The sequence below is a fragment of the Coptis chinensis genome, chromosome 6 (genome assembly GCF_015680905.1).
Source record: "Coptis chinensis isolate HL-2020 chromosome 6, ASM1568090v1, whole genome shotgun sequence".
Lineage (NCBI taxonomy): Eukaryota > Viridiplantae > Streptophyta > Magnoliopsida > Ranunculales > Ranunculaceae > Coptis > Coptis chinensis.
In genome coordinates, this window is record NC_141461.1 from 49,126,278 (window position 1) to 49,153,694 (window position 27,417).

Here is a 27,417-nt window from a genome sequence, read left to right on the forward strand (position 1 = left end):
TTTTTTCTTGTGAACACCATTGACCGCTTTCATACCGCTTTCATCTTCTTTCGATGTCGGGACGTGAGTCCCGCCTCTACCTCTTTCCTTTCGGCAGACGCACGCCTCACCCACTCCCGCTTCGCTTCTATCGCGGCTCTCCACCTCCGGTCGCCCTACTACCTAACCGCCGCCTCCCTAGATCCCGTAGACCTAATTTAAGAGCCCTTAGAAGCGGCTTATGGTATCCCATCCGACGTCGCCTCTGGAACGCGTGCCTTCTCGTCACCCACTATCCCCACTTTTGTTCCTCAGGCGGGTTCCTCATCATTCTTGTAGGTCAAATAGTTTCTGGGTCACGGCTTCCGCTTACTCTGTTGGACGTGGAAGTCCGCGAACCACTTCAATATTCCCCCGCCAAGGTATAGGTAATTTCGCGAATAATGCATGCCGCGAATTCTACAACAAATCCCACGATCCTAAGATTTCCAGCCGAGACATCTATTCCCATTATTATCTCAAAACCAAGCACCAAAGACGTCAAAGATAGGATATCGGTCCTTGCGTTAAGCCTCAAAAACGATCTTTCCTTCCGCTTACCACCCGGCAAAGTCCGCACCACTATCCGCTCTATGTCTCTCGCAACTTCTTGTCGCGGACATTCCCTCTTCCACGACTCTTAACCATCTCGCCGCTTCGCGCCCGTGGTGATCGCGATCTCTTCTCCGTTATTCTCAAGTGCTTTCCTCCCGTTTACTAACTTGCCTCTTTTTTTCCACTGGTTGGCGGCGATTCCAAGTCCGCATTTACGGCGGCGTCTCCTGCCCGATCTTTGAACATATCCGTGGCCTAGGATGCGCTTTCAAGCCACATTGCTAGGCATCCATCCCACTACCGCGACTCCCTTGTTTCCCATTCCCGCTCTCAACACCTTCAACGGTTTGTCAGGTCCTTTTTTTCGCCCTCCACCTCCCAAGGAACGAAAGCCCCGCGCTTCCCCTTCTTCAAAGAAGAGATTTCGGTCCCACGGGACCCTCAACAATCCCTACCTCGGTCTTCCCTCTCCTTCCTCGCTCGCCCCTCCTACCGAGCTATCTCCCAGTGGGACGACCAGTTCACCTCACCCAACTCACCCGCTGAGAACATGGGCGTTCACAAACGGAAGCTCTTCGACAGCGACTCTGAGGATGAGGAGGTCGTAGAGATCCCCTCCACTGAGGTGCAAGTGCCCACCGAACAGCCACCTTCAAAAGGCGTGGACATCTCGCTCAGGTTCGACATCCTTCCGCTCCACCATTTCGTGATCCGGGAAGCGGCCTCCATCCCTCCATCCGCCTCTCCCCTCCTTCCTTCCTCCCACTCGCCGGCGGTAAAGAGCCCGTGGTCGCGACCCGCTTCCTCCGATGCCCCGGCACTATCTTTTGTTGCGAAGAGTTCAGATCCGGTATTCAAGGTCGCGAACCGTCGGGTAAATCTCGATGATTCTCGCTCGGACAATGCGGCGGTGGCATCCTCATTATTCTACAACTCCCATCCGCCCCGAGAGACATTGCCTATGCATATGGAGGTACCTTTGACTCGCGACCGCACCTCCTTGTACACAAATTGGGAAAGGGTGAGTCTCTCCCAATCTCTTTTTTTAACCTCTCCGCTTGCGTCTTAGGTCAACCGGACATCTCTTACATGATCCGCGGCCTTCCGGTTTTTAAACAAACCGGCTGCCTTGGAGGGAGTTGGATGGTCCTCAGTCTTGAGGTGGCGCACCACGCCGCTCTTCAATCAATTTGGCGGTTGCCTCCCTAGCCAAACCGGCCAAGATGAACTCGGACCGGAAGATTCTCACCAACAAAGATATATGGATCAAGTCAACGACCGCCGAGTCGACAAAGGGAATCCTTCCTAAATCATCACCAAAGAAAACTCGGCCTCTCGTCAAAGAACATCGGGATAAACTGGAAGCCCTCAAACAGCAACACCAAGAGACCCTAGCCGCGGAGTCCCAAAAGAACATGTCTGACATGAACATTCTCCGCAACCGTTTCAAGCTTCTGGCCGACAAGAGGGTGGCCAAGAAACTACAAGAAGCCATGGACCATCTCACTCAAGAAGGCCGTCTTCTCCCAGAAAAGCTTAACATTCCGGGCTCCACGGCTATCCACGGCTCTAGCAGATCCCCCGCCGATACCCCTCCCACCCTCGACCGAGATAGATGCGGATTGCCACTCCATGGAGAATGCCGCTACCTCCCCAATCGGACTCTCGAAGTTGTAGTTACCGTCCCCAGATGCCTTAGAATTTTTTGTGTTGTAACATGCCCTTTTTGCTTACCTGTCTTTACCCTTGGATGTATTTACTCTTTTCCACTCTTTATGTTATTGTAATATTACCTTGGACTCTGTCTGTTATTTTACCGTCTCTTTATCAATTGATGCTACTTCCTAGTTCAACTCTCCATCTTTTGGGTACTGGCCGGGGCTACTCGCTACAACCCGTGCATCTCCGATCTGAGGCGGGTTCATCCAACTCCTCGGGCTGACTCGAGGAGGGTTCACCCCACTCCGCGGGCTCTCTCTCAGACTTTCACCTGATGGGTCTATCTCGTTGCCCCCAGTATCTCTAGGATCATTGATCCGGGGAGGGCTCACCTAGCTCAGCGGACCCCCGGACTTTCGCCTAAGGGGCTCTTTTCGTTACCTCATGCATCTCGGCTCCTCCGACCCCGGGAGGGCTCACCCCACTCCCCAGGCTCTCTCAAACTTCCGCCTGATGGGGCTTTCTCGTTGCCCCATGTTTCTCTAACATCACTGATCCGGGGAGGGCTCACCCCACTCCACGGACACTTTCAGACTTTCGTCTAATGGGGCTCCCTCGTTGCCCCATGTATTTCTAGCTTCTCTGACCCGAGGAGGGCTCACCCCACTCCCCGGGCTCCCTCGGACTTTCGCCGATGGGGCTATCTCATTGCCCCATGTATCTCTAGCATCTCTGACCCGAGGAGGGCTCACCCCACTCCGCGGACACTTTCAGACTTCCATCTAATGGGGCTCCCTCGTTGCCCCATGTATTTCTAGCTTCTCTGACCCGAGGAGGGCTCACCCCACTCCCTGTGTGCTCTCTCGGGACTTCGCTGATGGGGCTCTCTCGTTGCCCCATGTATCTCTAGCATCACTGATCCGGGGAGGACTCACCCCACTCCGTGGACACTTTCAGACTTTCATCTAATGGGGCTCCCTCGTTGCCCCATGTATCTCTAGCTTCTCTGACCCGAGGAGGGCTCACCCCACTCCCCAGGTTCTCTCAGACTTCCGCCTGATGGGGCTCTCTCGTTGCCCCATGTATCTCTAGCATCACTGATCCGGAGAGGGCTCACCCCACTCTGCGGACACTTTCAGACTTTCGTCTAATGGGGCTCCCTCGTTGCCCCATGTATCTCTAGCTTCTGTGACCCGAGGAGGGCTCACCCCACTCCCCAGGTTCTCTCAGACTTCCAGCCTGATGGGGCTCTCTCAAAATACATATAGTCTCTATACAATTCTTTATCCTGAAATACATGAGGCATTTTCTCTATTCCTATATGGCTTACATTACTTTCTGCGATATCACGGACAACAAACTTTACTACATTCACAAAAGTGCTGCGGTTTTATATTTTTACATTCAACGGGGTCCTCCACTCCGGCCCCCTTTACATTGCCCAAGACGTGCTTACATTCAATTATAAAAAAATTTCAACAATCTCACGTTCCACGGTCTCTCTATCTGCTTCCCCTCCATGGTCTGCAACTTGTAGGTTCCGGCCCCTCCAGCCTCCCACGGTGATCACGCCCCTCCTGTTGGACCCAACTTCCCGATCCTTCTCCTCTTTTGTTCGGCGTCACCCACCGCGCGCATTCCACTCACCAACCTTTGAAGTGTCGTGGCCCGACCGCCCGGTTGTCTTGTCTCAGAGCGCTTCGGTGATATTCCTCTAGCCGAATACGTCGCGGCGTCTCTTTTCTCCTCCAACAAGTTCAAGTCTCCGGCCAATATCGCCAATTAGACCCATCTTCCACCGGCCTGGTTCGACTGCGGGCGCGATCATCTCCGAAGGGATTACAACCTTCAACTCCGTGACGCCATGGCGAATGGCGTCTCCTTGGTACTTCGCCCTCGGTGGTTCTATATGCCCATAGCAGACATGATTTAGCTTCATCGCCCAGCGCCTTTTTATCCTCCAACTTCCTTTTCAAGTTGTTCATAATCGTTTTTTGTTAGGCGACTCGCCATCCATTGCCCCCGGGGTTGTAAGGAGCCGAAACCCCGCCTCACCCGATATAATGCAGCCAAAAATGCCGCCACCTTTGCTCCGTGAATCGAAGTCCGGTTTGTCGGTGATTATAGCATATGGTATCCCAAACCTACATATGATATTCTCCCATAGGAACTTAATCACTTGCGCCTCTTTGATCTGGCCAGCGGAACGACCTCAATCCACTTTGTAAAGTAGTGCATTGCCGCCAAAGATGTATCTTCTCCTCCCGCGCTTTGCCCGGGAAGCGGTCCTACTATATCCATTGCCCACATGGAAAATGGCCCGGGCTTGACATCGTTGTCGCGGGGGTTCGGCAAGTGCGAATATCCGGCTGTGAGAATCTCGGCATTTGAGGCATCTCTCAATGCGAAGTCCATCGTGATCCTTTTTCATATGAGGCCAAAATATCCCCGCGGTCAACAGCAAATTGTCGCGATGAGTTCTTCCTTGCAGAATGGCTCCCATTACGCCGCCTTCGCGGCAATTCCGCTTAATACCTCCTTAGCTACTCGAGACCCCAAGCATTTCAACAAGGGCCCATCGGTGAAGTTTTTCGGTATACCTCTCCTTCTACCAAGACGTATCTTCGGCCGCCGCCGCTCCAACCTTCTCCTTTCTTTTTATTGGCCACCACCGCCCCCCGAAAAATCCCGATGGGATCTCGGCCCAAAGATTCTTCTTCCTCGGTTACGACACGCCTCGCCCGCCTTTTTTTTCCGCATTACTAGGTCGGTCCAATCTCCCCACCCTTATCGTCCTTTCTTTCCGACCCGGCATTTGCCGCCGCCACATATGCGGTCATCGGCATGTATGTTCTCCCCGCGAACCCAAGTGTACAAACCGGATCTTTGAGAACCTTTTGGCCTTTTTCCGCACCACTTCCGGATACTTTGCCATCCTCGGACATCGAGCTACAAAGCCTCCGTTAACCCGCACACCACGAGGTTCAAACGAATATACTATCGCCTTCCGGACTCCCACCTCCTCGCCCATCCCCAAACCTCGCTATCACGCCTTCATACTTCGCTTCATGTTTGACGCCGCAGAAATCCCAATTTTGTCGCCAACTCTATCCTATTATTATCAGGTGTAACAAGCACCACCCCTATGCTTTGCTATTTTCATCGTGGGTCGACCCATCCGCGAAAATCCTCCATCCATTCCTTTTATCCTGTGAGTCCATCATACCGAAGTTCCCCGCCCTTCTTCCGGTTCCATAATCATTTCTTCCCCCATTAGGATCCTCACCGAATTCCGCCCATCGCTGCGCTTTCTCCCGCGGTCCTCGTGCGTAATCAGATCTCAGACGCGACCGAAAGCATCACCGCCCATTTCAACATTCTCCCCGAACTCTCTCGTCCCTTAATGCATGCTTAAGGGGTAGGTTGGTAACCACTACGACCGAATGGGCCTCGAGAGCTTCAACTTCGTGAGTCGAAAAAGACCGGGGCCGGGCATATCTCGATTCTACTATATCTCGTCTCTGCGTCTAGCGTGTTTTGCTCTGAAAATATACCGGACTCTCCACTCGATCTACCGGACGGATCAAGACCGAAGCTCACCGCATACTTGAGGCCCCTAGATAGTGTACAACTTCTCCCCTTCCTCCGGCCATGCGATAACAAGGGCACTCGCTCAAATACCCCTTCAATTCAATTGGAATGCCTCTTCGCGACTCCTCGGTCCATGCGAAGTCCGGGCGATTTCCATGAATAGCTTTATACAACGGTGTGATTTGTCGGATGACTTGGATATGAACTCGTTCAACGCCGCCACCCTTCCCGCTAGCCGTACCTTTTTACATTCCGCGGGGATGGGCATTTCTATCAAAGCCCTTATTTGTTCAGATTAGCCTCTATGCCGCGGTGAGTCACAATGTAGCCCAAGAACTTGCCGGTGGTTACTCGAATGTGCATTTCTCTCGATTCAATTTCAAATTATACTTCCATGATATATCGAAAGTCTCCCCGCGCAAGAAGCCCTCCAAATGCTCTTCCTCCGACATGCTCTTTTCCACCATATCATCTATGTATAGCTCAATCCCGCTTCGAATCTTGCTTTCGAACATTTTTCACCCAGCCTTTGAACGCGTGGCCCTCGTGATTCTTCAAACCAAACGGCATCCTGTTATAGCAATAGGTGCCACCTTCTACCACAAACGCGGTTTTCTCGATCCGCCCATACATTTGCCAATTGGTTTGTACTTATTGATCGTCCATGAACGAGAATACTTTATACCCCGCCGCCCCGCGTTTACCAACTCATCTACACCCGCATGGGTAGCCGTCTTTCGGGCACTCCCTATTCACATCCGTGAAGTCAACACACATACGACTTTGCCATTCTTTTTAGGCACCGCGACCACATTCGAATGACCCTCGGTGAATTCGTTTTCATTATGATGCCTCGCTCCTTCAAATTTTTAACACCTCTTCGCTAATACTCTCCGCGTGCCGGTCTCGATACTCATGAACTTCGCTGGTGGCTCGGCATCTTCATTCATGTGCAACCTATGGCACGCAAATTTTGGGTCTAACCCGTGGACGCCCTCAATCGTCCATGCAAACACCTCCCTATTTTCCGACAAGAATCGATCAACCCTGTCTTTCCATTCCTCCGTTAGATGGAACCTACCGAGATGAGTCTCTCTTCCTCTCCTTCTCCCATATTCACCACTTCAATTGTATCTAACGTCTTTGACCCTCAGCGGTCCCTTTCCCCCGGGAGCCGATCTGTAATTGCTATGCCCGTCTCTTTCCTCGGTGGGGGCCTTCATCCTCTGTCTTATGCACCAACCGCTTCACCGTTCTATGACTGTTTTGGTCACGTCACCGATCTCCGCGGACTTCGAATACCGAAGGAGTTGGAAATCGTATCACTTGATAATATGTAGGCGGCACCGCTTCATCATCTCGTGAATCCACTTTCTACCCAAGATTGCGTTATATTGGGAGGCGAATCCACCACCATGAACGCGCGAACACCGTATAAGGGGCCCATGGTCACCGCGGCGACAAGAGTTCCCCACGAGATCCATCATGCTTCCGTTGAATCCATATAATTTGCGCGGGGAGGCCTCGGTATCCGGGATCCATCCCCATCTCTTCCGAGCTCCTTTAAACAACAAATCTACCGCGACTTCCACAATCTACCAACACTCTTCTTCACGGATAATTTCCCCATCGCCACCGCGGATTACTAATGCGCCCTCGTGAGGGGAGTCCACCGCTTGCAAATCCGACCTCGAAGAAAATCATATCTTGATCTTCGGCGGATCCCAATCTTCGTCGCTGAACCGAGGGCCCTACTATCGGGATTTGTTGGATGCTCGCGGTCCTTCTCACCCTATCTCTATGTGCATTATGACTTAATATCTCCCCGCTAAAAATCACATGTATAGTTCCCAAAGAATGATCATCATCGCGTCGCGATCATCATCATTCGTGCTTCTTTCACAAATTCCTTCATCTTGCCCTTATCCACCAAATCTCGCACCATCCACTTCAAAGCATAACGATCATCCGTCTCTCATGGTTTCGCATAGAACGGTTTATCCGGCGGCTCCATTGGTGTATTCAGCGGTCCCTCATATCCCCTGCGGGTTTTAATAAGTGGCAATATCTCCCCAACGGTCGTTTAGGGCGGCGTCTTTCTACCTCCGTGACGGCTTCTTTCTCTGTTCTCCCCGAATTCCGTCCCGTGCCCTTTCCACCCTTAGGTTGTTCTGCGGCGGTACCCCGGCTTCCGCTTCTCTGCGATCCTCTCCCTTTGCGGTGCTCCCTATCCTTGTCCAAAGATAGAACAACTTTCCCCGCTCTCTCGGACTCCCCGGCGGGTGTGTCCTCATACGATGTATTTTTCCACCCGTGGATACAATTCGCGTAACGCGTGGCAATCTCATTCTTGGCGACGGATGATGTACTCCGTCCGCCCGACGCGACCAGCGTTCAAAGGCGATGACCATTTGTTCTTTCGTCAAGTTCTACGCCCGGGGTTTCGGCTTTGAATCGGCACCGGATATTCTCTCTCCGTCTTTGCTGATTTTTGCCTCACATTAAACAGTGGTCGCGATGTCAACCAATCTCTTCTTCGGTGTATGAAGTGCCTACTAAAGCCCTGCTCCAACTCCCGGAAATTCCCTATACTCTCCGGTGGCGGCCCGGTAGTACCGATCCGACGCCCTCCTTTCAAACTTCTTTGGAACATCATGCACCGTAGTCCATCATACCTTGGTTCTTGCCATAGTGGCATCATTTACTGAAGTGGTGGATATGATCCGACGGATCTCGGTTCCATCGTTATCTCTCAAATCGGGCCGGTTAAAGCGTTTTGGGACCTCCGAAGCCCGGATACCGCTTCATCAATGGGGTTGCAATTTAACCCCGCCACCACTGTCTGCCGGCTCCTCCCCGACTTTTCTCTTTCTTTTTGGTTTGCTTCTCGTCCATCTCTCCGGATCTTGTACTTGTTCGATCGTCAAGTCTGCCACTGGATTTTTCACCAAATTGGGCTCATCTTCTTCCTCCTCCGAGTCATCGTTCGCTTTCTCATCCAGTCCTTCCTCGTGTCTTTCTTTCTCTCTCCTCAACCCATCGTTCTCCTCCCTTAGCCTCCCGATCTCCTCCCTCATGAGCCGCGTCTCTTCTGTTTCTAAGTCGGCTCCCCTACCTTCTTCTTCCTCTATCCCCGCTTCCGGTGTCCTTTCTCGCACTGGTACTCTCTTTTGGCCCGCGGGTTTTTCTTCCGATTGCCATCTTTTTACTTCCCGGCCTCTCTCGCCCCCAGACGGGCGGCCAAATGTATTAACCTAAAATCTGAACCCTCAACTAGTGTCACTCTATGCCTCTTTTTTTCCTCTCTCTCTTTTTTTTCTTTCCTTCTTTTTCCTTTTTTTCCTTTTTTTTCTCTATCTACTGTTCTTTTTATATCCTCTCTCCCTCTCTCCCTGTCCGTCGATCCTCTCCCCTATCCTCTGGTCGCGATCTTCCCACCTGTCCCCTTAGGGTTCACGTCCCCCCTCTCCTATGCTCCCTCTCCCACCTTTCTTATCTTGCCTCTATTCTCCTTCGTTCCTCTCCTTGACGTCATTCCTCTGACCTCACCTTAGGGTTCCATCGCCTCAATTGCCGTCATCGTGCCCCTACTTTCTCACCTCGCCACGGGCCTCCATCATCGTCCCTTCATCTAGCGGCTTCCCCCCTTGATTCGTGGACCGGACCGCGTCCGCCACAGGGTTCCGCGTCTATGTTCTGCTGTCCCCCCATGTTGTTTGATTTCACTGCACCCGCCCCTTCTTTTTTACTTGGTCCACGGCTCTATTATGGGTCACTACAAGCTAGTTTTTTATTAAGTGGAAAGGAAGATTATCATCTCTCCTTTCAGTCTCTTACCTTACTAGATCACTCTTATCTCTTTATAGGGTTGTCTCTCTGTAAGGCTCTGTTTGGCTGCAAGAGATATTGTATTACTTAACTATGATTAGGTGATACAAGTCATGAGATGGAGTACTTGTGTGTCTGACTCTTATCCTATCACATGTTTTACTTGGCTACTGTTTGGTTGACATTCACACCTATATACTCATTTTTTATATCATACAAAAGAAAAACTAAAAAAAAAAAAAAAATCATATACAAAATTTGCAAATAAAAACTTAAAAACAAATAAAAACTAATAAACAAATAAAAGGGAAAAAAAACTCTAATTAAATATTGAATACATAAGCACCCAATTGATTTATACAAAAAACATCCCAAAAAAAAAAAAAAAAAAAAATCCCAATTTGATTAATAATGTGAAGATTTAAATACTACTTTTTGGAGGAAAAAAAAAGTTTTAATGTGAGAAAATAAAAAAGGTGGAGAGAAAAAAAAAATACATAAGATTTATAGTTCCATTAATAAGATTCCCATGAAAGAGAGAGGGAGGAGGAGAAAGAGATAGGGAAAACATTCTTTATGTGTTTTTATTATTTTTATTTTTTTTCTCTTTCATGGATAGAAAACACGTTTTAGTGAATCTGGACTTTTCCTTTGGATTTGCTTATCCACACTTTTGTGTTCCTGCAATTTAAGGGGCTTACTAAAGTATCCACGTTTTAAACAGACCAAACACCTATACAAGATAAACATGACTGCCACGTCACCAATTCCTGAATATGGACTCTCTATTCACACTGCCAAACAGAGCCTAAATGTTATCTCTCAATCTTGATAGCTTTCACGATTGGGTTTTCTCTGACTTTTGTGCTGCCTCTCGTGTGTTTGGTTTTGCCAAAAACTCAAATATATAAGTCAAAACTCGCGGTTCCGGAAAAATAGAATCCTGCCAAAATAGGCATGGACGCGCGGGCACTTCGAATTATCTTTGGATAGTCGAAGGCTCTTGCCTTGGACGATGTCCAGCGATTAAGAATGTGGTGCGCTTAGGTCAAGATTCAATCGGAGCTGGTCGCTCGAGACTTCCAAGCATAAATCAACTCCTTTTCTCTCCTCATGTGAGGGATAACGCCAACACATTAAACGTGTGTCTGATGAGTTTGAGTCTCCCCATTGTCACCAACAAACAGTCAAATAGAGATAGCTGAAGATGGAGATGTAGAGAAGATGATACGAGTTGCCACCACAACATGAGACACAATATATAAGAGGTTGGAAGAATAGAATTGGAAGTTACTAAAATCTGAGTTTTTCTGTACAAAACGCATTGATGTGTTACTAAAAAAACAGAGAAATTGAATTAAGTAAACTTCTAAAATGATACTCCTTACTCTCTTGAGAAAATCAGAAAAGGTCGGGCGCTGTTTTCAGGTTACAGCTAATAAGGTGATCCGTTGTTGTTTTAATTACACACGAGAGAAATTAAATTGGAAAGTAGTACACTAGTACTAGTGAGTAGTGACTGCCATTTCCACATATTGTTTGGTCAAATATTTCTAATTTCACGCCACTTCTCATGGGCTAAAGAAGCAGCGAGTCCACAGTCACTAGCAATTTACGAGACATGAACTACCCTATGTCCCTATGCGCAAGACTGCAGTCTAGTAATCTAAGAGTACTTCTCAGTTTTTCACAGATAATTTTCGAAAAGTCCAGAACTTTCCTAACATATTATTGAGCGGAGTACATTTTTGAACTACCTCAAAGACTAAACGAAGTTATATTTTCCAGTCAATATTTTCAAGTGATCATCCAAATTATTAAGTTCTATCCCATACAATACTTAATCCTCATTCATTTCGTTCCAAGTTCAGTTACTGATCACAGTTTTATAACTTCAGACACATAATCCAGTTAATCAACTACCAATTATGATTTTTACTGCGGCAACATCATGCCTACTACTAACGTACAAAGGAACTGAAGACAGAAAACCATATCTATAGCAATATATAAAGGGATACCGAAGATGTTATTAGTTCTACAACAACAATTCTATTGCAATATAAACCAAACAGCATCCCAGCATATCCAACTTGGATTCTCGAAGTTTAGAAAATACTAGATATGAATGTCTACACTTATAGAAACGTGGGACTTTTTATATTGGACATATTCTAATACTCCCCCTCAAGCTGTAATGCCGCAAACTTGCAAATTGCAACTTGAATGACAGAAATAAAATATAACAATACAACTCCCCCTTTTGCATAGAACTGTCTTTAGTTGAAGAACTCGAACAACTGTTGAGACGTTCTGGAAGTGAAACTGTCGGTTTAGGCAATGGCAAATAATAACACTGATTTGATGTGAGTTTCTTGGCTGCTACTACCAATATCATTGTTGAAGTCTTGCACAACATAAATTGCAAACAATAACAGTGATTTGATGTGAGCTTCTTGGCTGCTACTACCAATATCACTATTGAAGTCTTGCACAATATAAATTGCAAACAATAACAGTGATTTGATGTGAGCTTCTTGGCTGCTACTATCAATATCATTGTTAAAATCTTGCACAATATAAATTGCAAACAATAACAGTGATTTGATGTGAGCTTCTTGGCTGCTACTATCAATATCATTGTTAAAGTCTTGCACAATACTGTTCTGGGTACTCCTGAATACTGAAACATGAGTGTAGTTTAGGTTTGACTGCTACCTGCAAAGAAGTGAGTTCGCCAAGACATGATAGAATATAGAGACATGAATACTCTTCCACATATGTCACCATATTCTCCTTACCTTATATACTACTCAATGTCCTCATATCTCCATATTCTCTCCCTCAAGTTGAAATATACAAGACGGAGTTGGAACATATAAAAACTTATCTATTCCGACTTGAACTGAGCACCGAGCACCACTGCGGCATAAAAGGAAAAAAAAATTGATAACCCCAAACATGATGAGGATAACAAACAAACGCGAACTGAATAACCCCAAACATGATGAGGATAACAAACAAACGCGAACATAATAACCCCAAACATGATGAAGATAACAAACAAACGCGGACAGAATAACCCCAAACATGAGTGTAGAAAAAAAAATTATAACCCCAAACATGATGAGGATAACAAACAAATGCGAACTAAATAACCCCAAACATTATGAGAATAACAAACAAACGCGAATATAATAACCCCAAACATGATGATGATAACAAACAAACGCGGACAGAATAACCCCAAACATGACGAGGATAAAAAAACGCAAATTGGATCGAATCTGACCCAATTTGACCGGTTAGGTGTTCTTCGAGTGAGTTAAATCAGTGACACGAACATGATAACCCACATAGGAACTGGGTTGAATCTGGCCCAATTTGACCTTCTTTTCTACCCATTTACTCACAAAACCATATCACAACACCCAACAAACCTATAATCAAACTCCATATAGAAACGAGCTGATAATATGTATCTGTCGGCATCAATATCAACTGCGCGGAAGCTAGAAACCCAAACATCCATAACGGCATACAAACGATACTACCCTTCCAATTCTGGACGAGAGTGTAAACTACCTTCCAAAGGCTTGCTACTTCAAAAAATCTCGGAACCTGATGTGTGGAGGCTAGAGCGCGTGCGCGCCTTCGTCAAGGCATATTGGAGCGCGCGTGCACCTTCTACTCTTCCAATTTCTAGTACTCAGGGTGCATGCGCCCCTTAGGCCTGACTATACTTGAGCGCGTGCACACCCCCTTCTCTGAATAAAAAACGACAAACAGTACTTAAACCAACCTTTAGCGTGCGCGCCTAGCAGAAGGCTTAGACTAAGCGCATATGTGCCTCGTCCAATACTAACATTAGAGACTCCAGGATATAGAGAGATTGTGCCCCTCTTATCAATACTAAGACAGAGAGATTGCAGAAGACGTAGACTGCGGAAGCGAAACAATACTAAAAAACCAATACTGGAAAACTTCGGATCTCTCTCCTAACATTCTTCAAACAAATTTTAAACACCAGCGGAATCTTGACAACATACTTCGAACCATAGAGAATAATAAAACAAGAGATTCTGGAACTCATAATACTTAAACATAACAACAAACAGTGCAATGAATAGTACCACCGGTGAAGAGTGCGATGAATAGTACCGCCGGTGAACAGTGAAAGATTGAAACTTCAATTGAGATATAAAACCTTCTTGTGAGAAAGCTTAAAACTTAACTTGAATACTAAAAAACTAAAAAAAAAAATTTTTTTTTTTTCTTTTTATATACTAATTTTATGAGATACCTCTCCTAACATACCACTAAACTTATATTTGAATTTAATACTCTGATACCATGTAGAATTTCATATTAGTGGTGATGCTAGGAGAGTTGTAACATTGTTCTAATGAGAGAAAAACCAAGAAGAAAAATTTAGAAGAGAGTAGACTAGAATAATAGGGTTAGAGTCATTGTATTGAAATTGTTCTCTACCCAGAGTTATACACTTATACTAAACTAAAACATGATAATATAAAATACTAGATATGAATGTCCACACTTTAGAAACGTAAGACTTTCTATATTAGACATATTCTAATACTGACATATTCTAATAAGTAGTGTCCCCATCATTATAGACTTATAGTCAGTGTTCCTTCTATTTGCCTAATTATGCTCATTTCCTTGAGCAATGCTCTCTCGTGAAGCAACAGGCTGCAAAAAAAAGTGATTCTAAGTATCTCCTGTAGTACATGTGTAACTGGAGGGATCGCTTATTCACTATCATAATGTAAACTAAAAAAAGACAATGAACTAACCTCAAGCCTGCTCACAGGTGTGTTTCCCTGCTCCCTCATCCTTCCCACAGTCTGCTCACTTCTCATTGAGCCATTCTGGTTAATATCAGATCTCCCTTTGGTGTGAGTAAGATCAGAGCCAATTGAGTGGAGCCCACCACAGGTAGATGTATCTCTATGATTAGCACCTGTTTAGAGGTCATAAGCATCTGTGCTTTAAACAATCTTTAAAGAATGAAGAACCATTGCTTCCTGAATAACAACACTTCATCATACTACATACTTGTTTTGACAAAGCCTACAGTATTAGATCTGTTCTCTGGTTCACATATTTCCATTGCCTGGTCAAAGAACGATATGTTAGGATGTAAACACGGCAAAGATATACACGAAATAACACTCAAGAAATGGTATACTCACAGAAGGATTATCTCCCAAAGCTTTCTTAACTTCAAGTAACTTTTTGTTGGTCAATTCAAAGTGAACAACTCGTTTGCCTGCGACAGAAAATAAAAAAGGTTTAATCGCTTATTGTGTTATGAGATACATCCAGAAGTCCAAAAAAATGATAAATCAGGTTTCTAAACAGTTCTACTGGGTCACCTAGTCGCCGGTTGTTTACTCCTTCAAGGTATCCATCTTGTGCCATTTTATCAATAAGTTTTTGCACTGTTGTCTGGTTGGCATCTCCATCTAGCTTTGTCTGAAGCTTTGTTACAGTCACATAATCCATAGGTAGAGCATGATACAAGGCCTGCATTATGATTCAGACATTTAAAACATAGCATGTAACAATCTCGACAACTAAATAACAAATGTGTATATGTTGAACAGTGAAAATATGAAGTCCTGGTTCGTGAGTGATATGCTGAATTTATGGGTAAGGCACCTCCAGATTTACCTTGGCCAGTGTTCAACATTGCAAACACAAATCAATCTTACCTTCATGTACATGTAATCTTCATCAGTCCTTTTAGGAGTTGTGTCATCAAGTGTTTCCTCTGCATCCATCTCTTTCTTCACATCGCTTAAGTGTGACTCAAATCCCTGAAGAGGAATTATCATACATGAGGATCATAAGTTTCCTAGCTAAAAACACGGTTAGAACACATAATAATACTACACAAAGAAAACAACCTTTCTGTTGCTAATGGTGTACGTGTCCCTTCCAGTTCTAGATAGTACCCCTCCATCTACCAGTTTGCCCATGAGTTCTGCAAATAAGTCAAAATGAAAAGTTACAGATAAGACCCATTTCACAAGAGGAAACTTGAGAACCCAAAACATCGTCTTCCTTTGTCATGTGTACTTTCTCCATTTACCTTCAGTCAAAGTCTGCAAAATTCAAAAAAGAAGCCGTTAAAATTTGACCGTGCTACTATTGCAAATTATGTAGGTGCTAAAGAGGGCGCATGTTCTCCCTCTTTTTTCAGTATCCCAAGCTATAGCATATCTAATGACCCCGAAGTTTAACCCCCCGAGACGATCCACACATACCGTCCAGCTAGACGTGACCCTCTTCTAGACCATCCAGCTCACTCTTATGGATAAAAATGACAAGACCAGTGACATCCAATTTAAAATTCGGTCTAAGATTGAATATGGACTTCAAGGGAAAGAACTGCTAATCTATTTAAAATCTATGATGCAAATTAACAATTTCCACTGCACAAAAATACTAGTCCAGATTCTCTTTGATTTTTCGACTAAACTCTAAAGAGCAACCAAACATTGATGGACTTATGATTTAGGTCTTACCAAATGACACAATGACATGCAAGCTGAACTGGAAGTCAAGTGGCTACTTCATGTCTCAACTCAAATATTCAGGACAGGCAAGTGGAGATTGGCACTCTTCAGTACTAAAATGTGCACACGCACAAAGAGACAAAATCGGAAGGGGAAATAAAAATCAAAGGCTGGTGACTATATATTTACCATTGAGATGTCTGGAAAATTTGAAAGAACATCAGTAAGTTCAACAGTGTCAATGTGGCGGGAAGTCAACCAGTCTGTAACTCGAGCTAACTGTTGTGTGTCCTCTTCAGCATCTTGAGTATCATCTGACAGCAGAAAAGCACAGAACCATGACTGATTTATTAGCACAATTTGACACCTTAGCTTCTACCGAAGGAAAATTACATATATCAAACAAAAAGAAAACATAGAGGAGAACTGATCAAGTCGTTTCTTGATCAGAACCAAATTCTTACCTTCGTCAATCATGTCATTGTCTTCAGAGCAGCGTCTTTTACCTGCAGGAGAATTAATATTTCACTCTACACTGAAAATCTGCAGTAGGACGGAAAGAAAGGAAGGCTAGAAGAGAAATGAAAGATCATACCTACTGGAGCTACAATGTACTGGTTTCCAGACGAGTGGTTATCTGAGATGGTGAAAAGTTAATGAAACCTTGATCTTAAAGCATGCTACTCTCATCCATATAGCCAATACCTTGAGTCTCAAGGTTCAAAACAGTTTTTTTGGGGGGGGAATAAAAAAAATGAAATTAGTCTTACCTCACTCTCAGAATCTGAAGAATCATCCCTCATTCCAGAATCTCCTCCCATGCTTACCTCCTCATCACCTTGGAGATCATCATTCTCGTCCCCACAGGGGTCTAGGACACTTTTAACCTGCCCAATTAAAATTCCATCAGTCAAACCACCACATCAGATCCAATTGATATGCAATCCAAATCAGCAGTTTGACTTGTCTAAATTATTTCAGTTCGTCTTACCTTGAGAGCCAATACAAAACGCTTGCTGTTAACATTCCCAACCTCCATTTTGAGGGGACTTTTTGTCCATGAATTACTAGCTTCTTGTTCTGAGCAGCACCTGAAGAATGGTGGCTCATAGTCCATTGGCTGCAAGTACAATCAGAATATTACTTAACAAAAATCCCTCAACCTTTCTAAATTTCCACGAACGAAAAATAAGTAGTCCCTATATGTTAATTCAAACAGAGAGGAGTGTAAAAAAAGAAAAAGCCGTTTCAAGCAAGGCATTACAAACAAAACACCGTATAAAGCAAGCCATTGTAATTAGGCTCAAAATACATCTCTCCCACAGCATGGGTTCCCACTTCATAGTCTAACTTCAAAACTCCAGATCCAAATATGAGAAATAGATAAAGGATCCAAATCTGTTTTATGTGATTAACTACTTAACGCATGTCACTACACAGAACAAACACAAGTATTTTGCCCAACTACCAGCATTGGATCTGCAAAGTTGAAAAACTTCAAAGACTTGTGAGTTGTCGCGGTATGACTCGAGCAATACTAAATACACTACAACCATGAGCAGAATAGGACCAGCTCCTTAGAAGGTAATTGATAAAATACACCTAATAAAACAGTTTAACTAATCAGCTGATATTAGGCAAGTCCAATTAAGGGATATTCACTGATCATAAAGTGATTTCTGGTCTTCATAGACCCAAATGGTAATTCAAGGATAAAAAGATCAAGTGAAGCATACCAAGTCCCTCAACCTTTCCAACTTGCCATATATGAAAAGTAAGTACTCCCAGTATGTTAATTCAAACAAGTGACAGAGGGAGGACTGTAATAACACAATAGGCATTTTAAAGCAAGGCATTAAAAACAAAAGACTGTTTAAAGCCAGGGAAAACAAAGAAAAAGCTGTATAAAGCAAGGCATTACAATGAGGCTCCAAATACATTTCTACCACAGCATGGGTTCCTAATCTAAAACTCAACTCCAAAAATTAGGGCATAGACAAAGATCTCAAATCTATTCTAAAGGCATCATAGACTTGCGAGTTCTTGCAATATGACTGTAGTAGCATTCAATACCATACAACCAAAAGTAGAACAGGAGCATGCAGCAGCTCTTAGAAGTTACAGAAATAATACATCTCACAAAGTAGTTAAACTAGTGAGCTGATATGTGGGCAAGTCTAATTGAGGCACACTCACTGATCATTAAGTCCAAAGGTAATTCAAGGATAAAAATAACTACCAAACGAACAAATAACAAGTCTAGGATTGTAACCACATAGATATAAGATATCAAGCTAAAGCATGCAGCATGACTACATTTCAAATTCATAACAAGTCAGAGATGAAACATCAATCATACCGTAATGTCGTCGTAGTAGTGAAGCTTCATCAAAATAGTACGCTGAAACACAAATCAATTCAAACATTTTATCAACTACTCATACATGTTCACAAAACCTTCAAAATCAATAGTGTAGCATAAATGGATTATTGGTTTTTACCTCTTCAAGCATTCTATCAAGAGTTCTCATCAACTGAACCAAAGTCCTAACCATTTTACAAGCAGAACTCCTAAACCCAATTATTCACATCGATCATTTAGTAAAAACCCAAACACAAACTAAAAGAACAAGATTTTTTTTTTATACCTCATCTGATTTGGAGTAATATCAGTAGTAGTATTAGACTTGAATGTTGCTCCTTGTTTCTTATTATTCCCAGTTCTACTTATATTCATCATCACTTGTTGACTATCTGAGTTTGAATAACTAAACGAAACTGCAAACAAACACAATTTCCCACTTCAACTTCATTTTCTCATGATATATTCACGAGAAATTTAGCTTACAAGCATATTCCTCAATCATTGGTCCTTCTATTGTTTCACAAACTGACAAACACAGAAAAGTAGCGTTTTCAGGTACTTGTTCTGCAACGCATCATAAACACCTTTTTCCATCCAATCAATGAGTTTCTTTATTTTCATCTCTGTTTAAAAATACAAATCACGTTAAACAAGACACAAATCAACTTTTATAATGAAATCTGAGTGAAAGGAAGTTATACCTAGTGCAGGAACTGGAAAAAGACCTCTGATGTAGCTGATGTTGAATATTGCTATACGAAGGAAGTTTCGAGTCTGATTCAACAAACAGAGAGATGTTAATTGTTAGGTCTAGTGAAATTTGACGTGAAAAATCATGTTAGTAACATCAGACCATTAGATTAGTTCTAATTTTCCAGATCTACAACTTGTTGGCGTTGCAGTTGTTTGTAGCTGACTTGGTCTTCCTAGTTTAAAGGGAGTGTAGCTAATGTAGTTAGAGTTTGAACATTTCTACTTGGTAATAGGCATCAATACCCACGATTAGGAGTTGGTTTCAATAATAAGATAGTTCCAATACTTGTGGTTTTCTTTAGTTCTTTGCTGCTATCTTAACAAGTGGTATCGGAGCTACTATTTAGTTCCTGATTTAGAGAGTTCAAAAGTAAACTACAAGTGGAACAGTTGTTAGAATAGGAAGATGTCGAGTGACAAGGATGGCAAGTTGTGCATTCCCAAGTTTGATGGAGATTATGAGCATTGGGCTATGCTCATGGAGAATTTGCTGCATTCCAAGGAGTGGTGGAGCCTGGTGGAAGTTGGCTTCAAAGAACCAGCGCAAGGAGAGGTGTTGAATGGGGTGCAACAAAGCGAGAGTTAGTCGATTTGAGGTTTGAAGGACCTCAAGGTGAAGAACTACCCGTTTGCATCGATAGAAAAGCTAATTACGAAGACCATTCTTCTTAAGAAAACGCAAAGCGAGCCGTGGGGATTCAATGAAACGTAAGTACCAAGGAAATGAGCGTGCACGCAGTGCTCACTTGCGAGAGGTTGAGAAGAGACTTTGAAATCATTGGAAATGAAAGGAGGAGAGTCGATCCGCGAGTATTTTTTCGAGGGTGATGCTAGTGGCAAATGAAATGCTAATCTTGGAGATGAGATGGTCGATTCAAGGTAGTTGAGAAGATTTTTGCGTACTCTTCATGAAAAATACAACTATATTGTGTGTTCCATTGAAGAGTCGCAAGATATCAATACTCTTTTCGATCGATGCTCGCGCAAAGTTCTCTTCTAATACACCTAACAAAAGATCCGGAAACGCATTGGGGGAGGAGCGAGCATTAATGCGGTATTTGTTGAGTTTGGAAGAGGTAGAAGTGATAGAGGGGCGGGCCGTGGAGGATTTCAAGGGCGAGGTCGGTGGTATAGGATTCGATAAGACTCTTGTGGAGTGTTATAAGTGTCATCAACTAGGACACTTCAAGAATGAATGTCCTATTTGGGAGAAAAGTGCTAACTATGCAGAGTTGGATGAAAGTGAGGAGATGTGTCGATGTCCTATGTTGCCTTGAACAAAGCAAGCATGGAGTATGTTTGGTTTCTCGATTCAGGTTGCAAAGAACCAACCATATGTGGCACTAAGGAATGGTTTTTCGAGTTTGATGATGAATTCGCCGGTTTGTGAGGTTGGGAGACAACTTCGAGGATGATGGTGGTAAAAGGAAAGGGGAACATAAATCTCGTAATTGATGGCATGGTCCAGGTACTCCCCTCTGTTTATTTTGTGCCGGAATTGAAGAATAATTTGCTTAGTGTGGGGCAATTACAACAAAGGGGGTTAACTATCTTGATCAAGGATGATACGTGTAAGATTTACCATCCTATGAAAGGGCTTATTATGAAGTTAGATATGTCTGCAAATAAAATGTTTGCTGTGTTGGCCTCTGTGAAAGATGACGTTTCAGGTGCACTACATTCTTGCCTTCAAGCTGTTATAGAAAAAGAGGTGCAGCTGTGGCATTCAAGGCTCGGTCATCTAAGTCCAAAAGGTATGAGGACTTTGGGCTACAAGAAAATGGTGAATGGCATGCCGAGACTCAGTGCTCCTTCTAAAGTATGTGAAGTTTGTATGAAAGGGAAGCAACACAGAGAGGCTATTCCGAGAAAAAGTTTGTGGAGAGCAACAAAGGGGCTGCAGCTGGTTCACAGTGACATTTGTGGACCTATCACGCCAATCTCACATGGTGGAAAAAGGTACATAATCAATTTTATTGATGATTATAGCCGGAAGACATGGTCATATTTCTTACAAGAAAAGTCAGAAGCTCTTAACATATTCAAAAGGTTTCGTGCATTAGTAGAAAAAGAAAGTGGAGAAGCAATCACTTGTTTGCGCACAGATAGGGGTGGTGAGTACACTTCCAAGGAGTTTCATGAGTATTGCAATGAGAATGGAATAGCAAAGATACCGATTTCTTTGCCTACTACCTCCGTGAGCGAGCGCGTGGCGGGGAGGAGGAAGAATCGACACGGTCATGGAGATGGTGAGATGTATGCCGATAGGGAAGTCCATTCCCAAGGAGTTCGCCTAAAGCGACAAATTATGCCATTCACATTCTTAACAGAAGTCCATCAGCTGCCGTGAAGGATGTAACTCCAGAAGAAGCATGGAGTGGCAACAAACCTTAGGTAGACCACATCGAGTTTTGGGCATAGGCTATGTTCATATACCGAGGTAAAAAGAACAAAGTTGGATGACAAGAGCATCAAATGCATTATGTTGGGAGTAAGCGGAGAATCAAAGGCGATCGACTTTTTAACCCAAAAACAGAAAAAAGATTTTGATTAGCAAGGATGTGCGGTTTCATGGAGGCGAAAGCGATGGGATTGGAAGCGAGAACAAAGGGCAAGATGGAACAAGATGTTTTTGAATGGGGAGAAGACTCGATCCAACAAGTTCAAGCAAATGATGAAGAAGCGGTGTGTAGACGAAGAAGAACAAGCGAGAGGTCACTCCACCTTTAAATGGAGCAAACCATGAAGAGAACGCGAGCTTCGGTTCCGTGGAGGATCAAAGGCCAACCGATATGGATGCAAGATTATAAGTTAGGGGCTGGTGTGTCCGAAGAAGAGCACGAGGAGCAGAGCTTTGTAATGTTCACAGCCTCTGAAGATCCTGAGTCCTTTGAGGAGGCAATGAAGAGTTCCAAGTGGAGAGAAGCTATGAAGGAGGAAATAGAGGCCATAGAAGAAAACAACACTTGGGAGCTTACAACCTTACCTGCAGGAGCTAAGAAAATCGGTGTGAAGTAGGTTTTTAAAAAAAAACTCAATGAAAAAGGAGAGGTGGACAAATTTAAGGCACGTCTCGTGGCAAAAGGTTATTCACAGAAGCAAGGAGTCGATTTCAATGAAGTGTTTGCACCGGTGGCTAGATGGGATAACCAACAATAACAATTAAAATAGATCTAATAGATTGAAATACACAATGGAATTGATAAAATAACTATTTTATTTATCTAAATCAATCAAGAACAATGATTCAAAAGATTTAATCTAAAACAAGAATTGAAAATGGAACTAAAACTTAATTTCTTAATAAAACTAGATCTAGAATTCTATATATTAATTTAGGTCTAACTAGCTACCATTAACAAAGAGCTAAGCTTTTGCTTTTATACATTCAGATCCAAAATCGTGCATGGGCTTGGGCCATGTTTTGGGCAGAATCAGGGCAAAACCAGTCTTCGATCCAAAAGGCCTCTTCAGCTGCAGTTGGCTTCCACAGACTTTTCGTCCACTTCTGCTCCTCTGATTGGGTCAAGGCTTAGACCATTGGAAAGCTCTTTCGAGCTGGTCGTTTTGACATAAGGTAGGCCCAATTCAGGGTCTGAGTCAAAAGATATGGTCTTCGAAGTTCTGTTGACTTTGTGTACCTTCATTTTACGCCTTCGTGGACTTTGACTTTTCGGCTTTGGCCAGGGCTTTAGAAAGGCTTTGTCTTCTTGGATCTTGGCCTTTAATCACGGAACTCCTTAGTAACCGACCTTTGCGCCTTTATCTAGCTAAAGTGACACATTTGCACATAATGGACTTTGAAGCCTGGAAATGCATAAAACGTAATTAGTGTTAACTCTTAATTATTACTCACATAATTGGTCTAAAAGTATGACATTACAGGGTTAAAACTACAGTTTTGGGCTCTTATCAAACCACTTTAAAACAGCATTTTGCTTGTCCTCAAGCAAAGATGAAAATTAGAATAAGTGACCAAAAATGGAGTTCTATCTACTCGTTTATTTGAGTCACGATTGCATTGACCATATCTGACAAGGCGCTTAAACCACTAGAATTCCTAGTGGGCCGAGTTATAGCCTGCGTGAGATTTTTTCCAGTGAAGGTACTCACAAACTTCATCTATACTACAGCGACTAGAAATAAAACTATACTCAATAATCTATAATAAACATATATACAATGAGTAATACTATGAAATGTCTAGCAGATCCATTTCTGAAACTCGGAATAGCGTCCTTAAGTAGGTTCTCACAATAATAGTCAAGATACAACACTCTGATTTTTCCACTCAAGTTTCGCTACTCTAGTGCGCAGTGGGCACACTTTACCTTACAATCTCAATGACACACAAGGAAGTCGGAGTCGATCAAACACATCTGCCACTTACTATCACACTAACATATTCCTAATTGAGCTAGAGGTCTTTATTAGGTGTTTCGGGGATTAGGAGATGGTTTAAGAAGGAAGGAAATGGATATTCAACAAGGACAAGTATGAGATAATAGAGTCTTCATATTATGTAACTAGAGAAAACCTTGTTATTTGCTTTTTGCTTCTACACTTTGTTTCCATCCTTAGCCATATTTTTTTCTTTTTCTTTGGCTTTTGACTCCTTTTTTTTTTTTTTTTAATTTTTTTAATTTTTTTAATTTTTTCTTTGGATGGAAACTTCTTTTCTTTATTTTCTGAAGCAACTAACTAATTTTTGTTTACACAGGTTTTTCTCTTCTTCTTTCTTCCTCATTCTATTCTCATACTTATTCTAAATTGGGTAGGTTGATTTATATATATTTTTTATTTTGTTTTTGTTTTGTAATGGGGTAAAGGAATTGTGGTTCATGGAAGGCTAAGGAAAGGCTCGAGGGGCTTACTAGCGGAAAATAATTCATAGGTTTGAATTTCTGGCTATATCGATCCAAAGAGGGCCTAAATTCTCGCTTAGGATATGGCATAGTGATCAAGCAAGTGGACGTGTGATTTCTCTATCCGGATTGTACTTCTCCCTTGTGTCATTTCTCAAATGTTTTGCTCATATAAGGCTTTAGGCTATATTCTCACAGGATTTGTAGAATAAGTACTCTAGCCTAGACTTCAGAAACTTACTGCTAACAACCATAGATACTCATGTAATATATTTATAGATAGATGCAAAGATTATTACCTACATATTAACCTAAGTTTCTAACAATTATTCTGATGCAAAAGCTACGTGAGACTTCTAGATTGTTAAGAGCATAGAGAAAGAAAACAATACCAATATTCCTAAGTGTATAGCATAAACTTATTTATTTATTTATTTTTATTTATTTATTTTTTTTTGAGAAAACAAATGCATATTATACATATCTATCATAACAGATGCCTTAATTACACGCGTGTTTCTATGCCCCCAAACAAGAAGCATGCTTTGTCCTCAAAGTATTGTAAATAAAGACGGTAGGAAAAATACCATTGAAACGTGTGAAATTCAGGAATATCTGCAAAACAAAGTTAGAACGTACTAATATAGGAATAAAACTGACGCAACTCTAACCGAATTAAATTGCTTGTGACATAAGCGGACACTAACAAAACTAAAAACTTACCTTATCTCCCTTTTAAGCATCCTCCTCCTCATTAAAGATATGAGGTTCCTTCCTTCACATCCCGCCAAACCCATTATAACTTGCCAAGCTTGGCCATTTATCATCCACTAATGCTAACTTTTGTTAAGTGTTGTTCGCGGTAATGCGATGGGATGTATGGGCGACCAAATGAGGGCTGCACTCGCCATCCCAGCCAAGTCATTGTTCGCGAATGAGCTTAACCACCTATTGGTGGGTCTCATGACTTCAACCCTTTTCCAATCTCGTGAATTGTGGTACGAATCACGGTAAACAACTACGATGACGCGGCTTACCAACACGGGCATAAGAAGATACTTATGCCTCATGGTTTTGGGCTCTCTTAAGACTAGTGACCAAAACTTCGGGGAATGTCATAGCGGGCGACGCCCCGCCTAAAGCGAGGAAAATGTCACCGCTAAGATCTTTTTGCGAAGTGAACCGCCATTCCCCAAAATATTCATCGGGATGAATAACATGGTGGTGCCTACGTTTAAGGAAAGGCTACCAAGGGCAATGCTATATCGCCCCTTGGTCCATTACTCGAAAGACCCTCCCCATAAAAATCATGGAAATATGTATAATCATAAAGATATGCATTATCGGGTCATATATGCCCATGTGTGAACAGGATCAGGTATTGGTATTCCTAAAACTAAAGGCGACCAAATTTTTATTGAATTCATGTGTCGCGGTCATCGATTACGACGGAGAATTCTTGATCTCCATCCCGATTATAATAGAATTTGACGTGGTCATAGAAATAAGCAAGAAGTGTGGTGAATATGAATCGTCATCACTTACCGATGAGATGACGCCATCCTAATCTAGCAGGATTCTTTGTCCGGAACCAATGTCCATAGGTCTCGGCCCAACACATCTTTGAAAGACTGTTCAGGTATGACTATAGGAGATGTCATCACAATAACTCTTTGAACAGTTTCACAAAAATCCTGGAATGACCGTCTGAAAATTGGAAATTTCGCGTTCACGAAACCAAAATGCGTAGGCGCTTCAGGAAGCTGTCGCTCTTGTGTAAAATGCGATTATATGTGTTATGCGCTGGGTGGCGCTTTGGTATGAGGGCGGTCGCTCTATGTCTAGTAGCTGAGGGCTGGTCAAAGGGCCAAGATGAGGGCGTCGCTCGACAAAATTTTCGAAAATGTGAAGGGCGCAGCGGCGGCCATAGCGCAGCTGAAGCGCTCGGGGGGGTGAAACCGGAGTTTAGAGCAAAAAGAAAGAAAACTTGGAGTGGAAGGTCGCGGGATGATGGTGGGATGTATTGTGGTTTGTTAGTGTAAAAGGATGGAGTTTAAATAGGTTAGGAGCTTCCAAAACGAATCGGGAAGTTCCCTATTTGTTTGAAGGCAATTTCCGGAAATAGGAAAATTCCCAAAACCGTAAACGGAAACAAGCCATTTTCATGATTTCCTAAAAATCCTGGTATCTTTCATATTGGATTTAGAATAGGAACTTCTAAACTCTCCTAGATTTCATGCTACCACCACACAAGACATAGATATGCCGATATCGGCCAAATTATCAACCTTTCCTCCAAGACAACTTAACATATATATGATCATATAACGACTTATGCTTGGTCTAAATATTTCCACCCCCAAACAAGTCGGGAAGGTGGGATAAATGATAAAACAAGCAGTACTCGAAAATAACCAATTATATTAAAAATAAAATAAAATATAAATCCAAACAACATTAAATAAACACATTAGTATTTAAATTTAACTACTTGAATTAAAATCCTTCTAATAAAACGAAATTATGAAATAACAAATAACTCCAATTTGGGGGTGAGCACCTAGTTTAATGATGATGATGGACCCCGAGATGGAGATTGGCTCTGGGATGGAGAATGGCTTGAACCATCTGTCGGCGACGGCGCTCATGCCTGTCGGACTCGGCTGAAACAGAGTCCTCAACGGGTGGCATGCGTCGTAGCATCTCTATTCGGAACAAGCGTTGGGCTTCCATCTCAGCATCGAAAGTAATCGCATAATCGGGTTTGTTGTTGCTGGTGGATAGTCTCCATGTTATACAAGATATTGTCCGAAACCCTTCGAAAGTATTTCAAATCTCCTCTCGAAGGTTCCTTGCTTCTTTTGAACTACTATCCGTCTATTTCGGATATCTCCACAAATACCATAAACGCATCGCGAAGGCAGTTTGCAACACTTGCATCGTTCTACATTAGAATTACACTTCTCTAATGCATCTTCATCCATCCATGTCATATCTTCCCTTTCATCCTCCGACTCATCCATTTTTTCTTCGACAACGCCAAGTCTCTTGGATGCAATCCATTATAGATACTTGCATTAGAATGCAATTTGATCTTAATAGGAGCAGATCTTGCGACAGCTCTAAAGGAGAGCATGATCTTAGTGATCAATACGGGAAGAGGCGCTAAACTCTTCCCCACTCCTCGAATCACATTAAACATTATATCGAGGATACATAAATTATACTTCTTTGTTTG

At 43.1% G+C, this 27,417-nt stretch overlaps 1 protein-coding gene across 1 annotated transcript; it reads right to left on the reverse strand.

Moving 5' to 3' along the window:
* Positions 1-11,629: 11,629 nt before the first annotated feature.
* On the reverse strand, positions 11,630-19,763 carry LOC147493380 (meiosis-specific protein ASY1-like). Its single transcript, XM_086565711.1, has 19 exons — positions 19,415-19,763; positions 19,263-19,335; positions 19,146-19,184; positions 18,845-18,974; positions 18,698-18,767; positions 18,556-18,597; positions 17,188-17,316; positions 16,958-17,083; positions 16,792-16,825; positions 16,661-16,702; positions 16,386-16,510; positions 15,770-15,782; positions 15,585-15,661; positions 15,390-15,494; positions 15,051-15,201; positions 14,868-14,944; positions 14,731-14,788; positions 14,469-14,635; positions 11,630-14,364 (listed from the first exon to the last, which is right to left on the reverse strand). The coding sequence occupies exons 1-19, from the start codon at positions 19,415-19,417 to the stop codon at positions 14,317-14,319; spliced, it is 1,509 nt and encodes a 502-aa protein (XP_086421837.1). The 5' UTR covers positions 19,418-19,763; the 3' UTR covers positions 11,630-14,316.
* Positions 19,764-27,417: the final 7,654 nt, after the last annotated feature.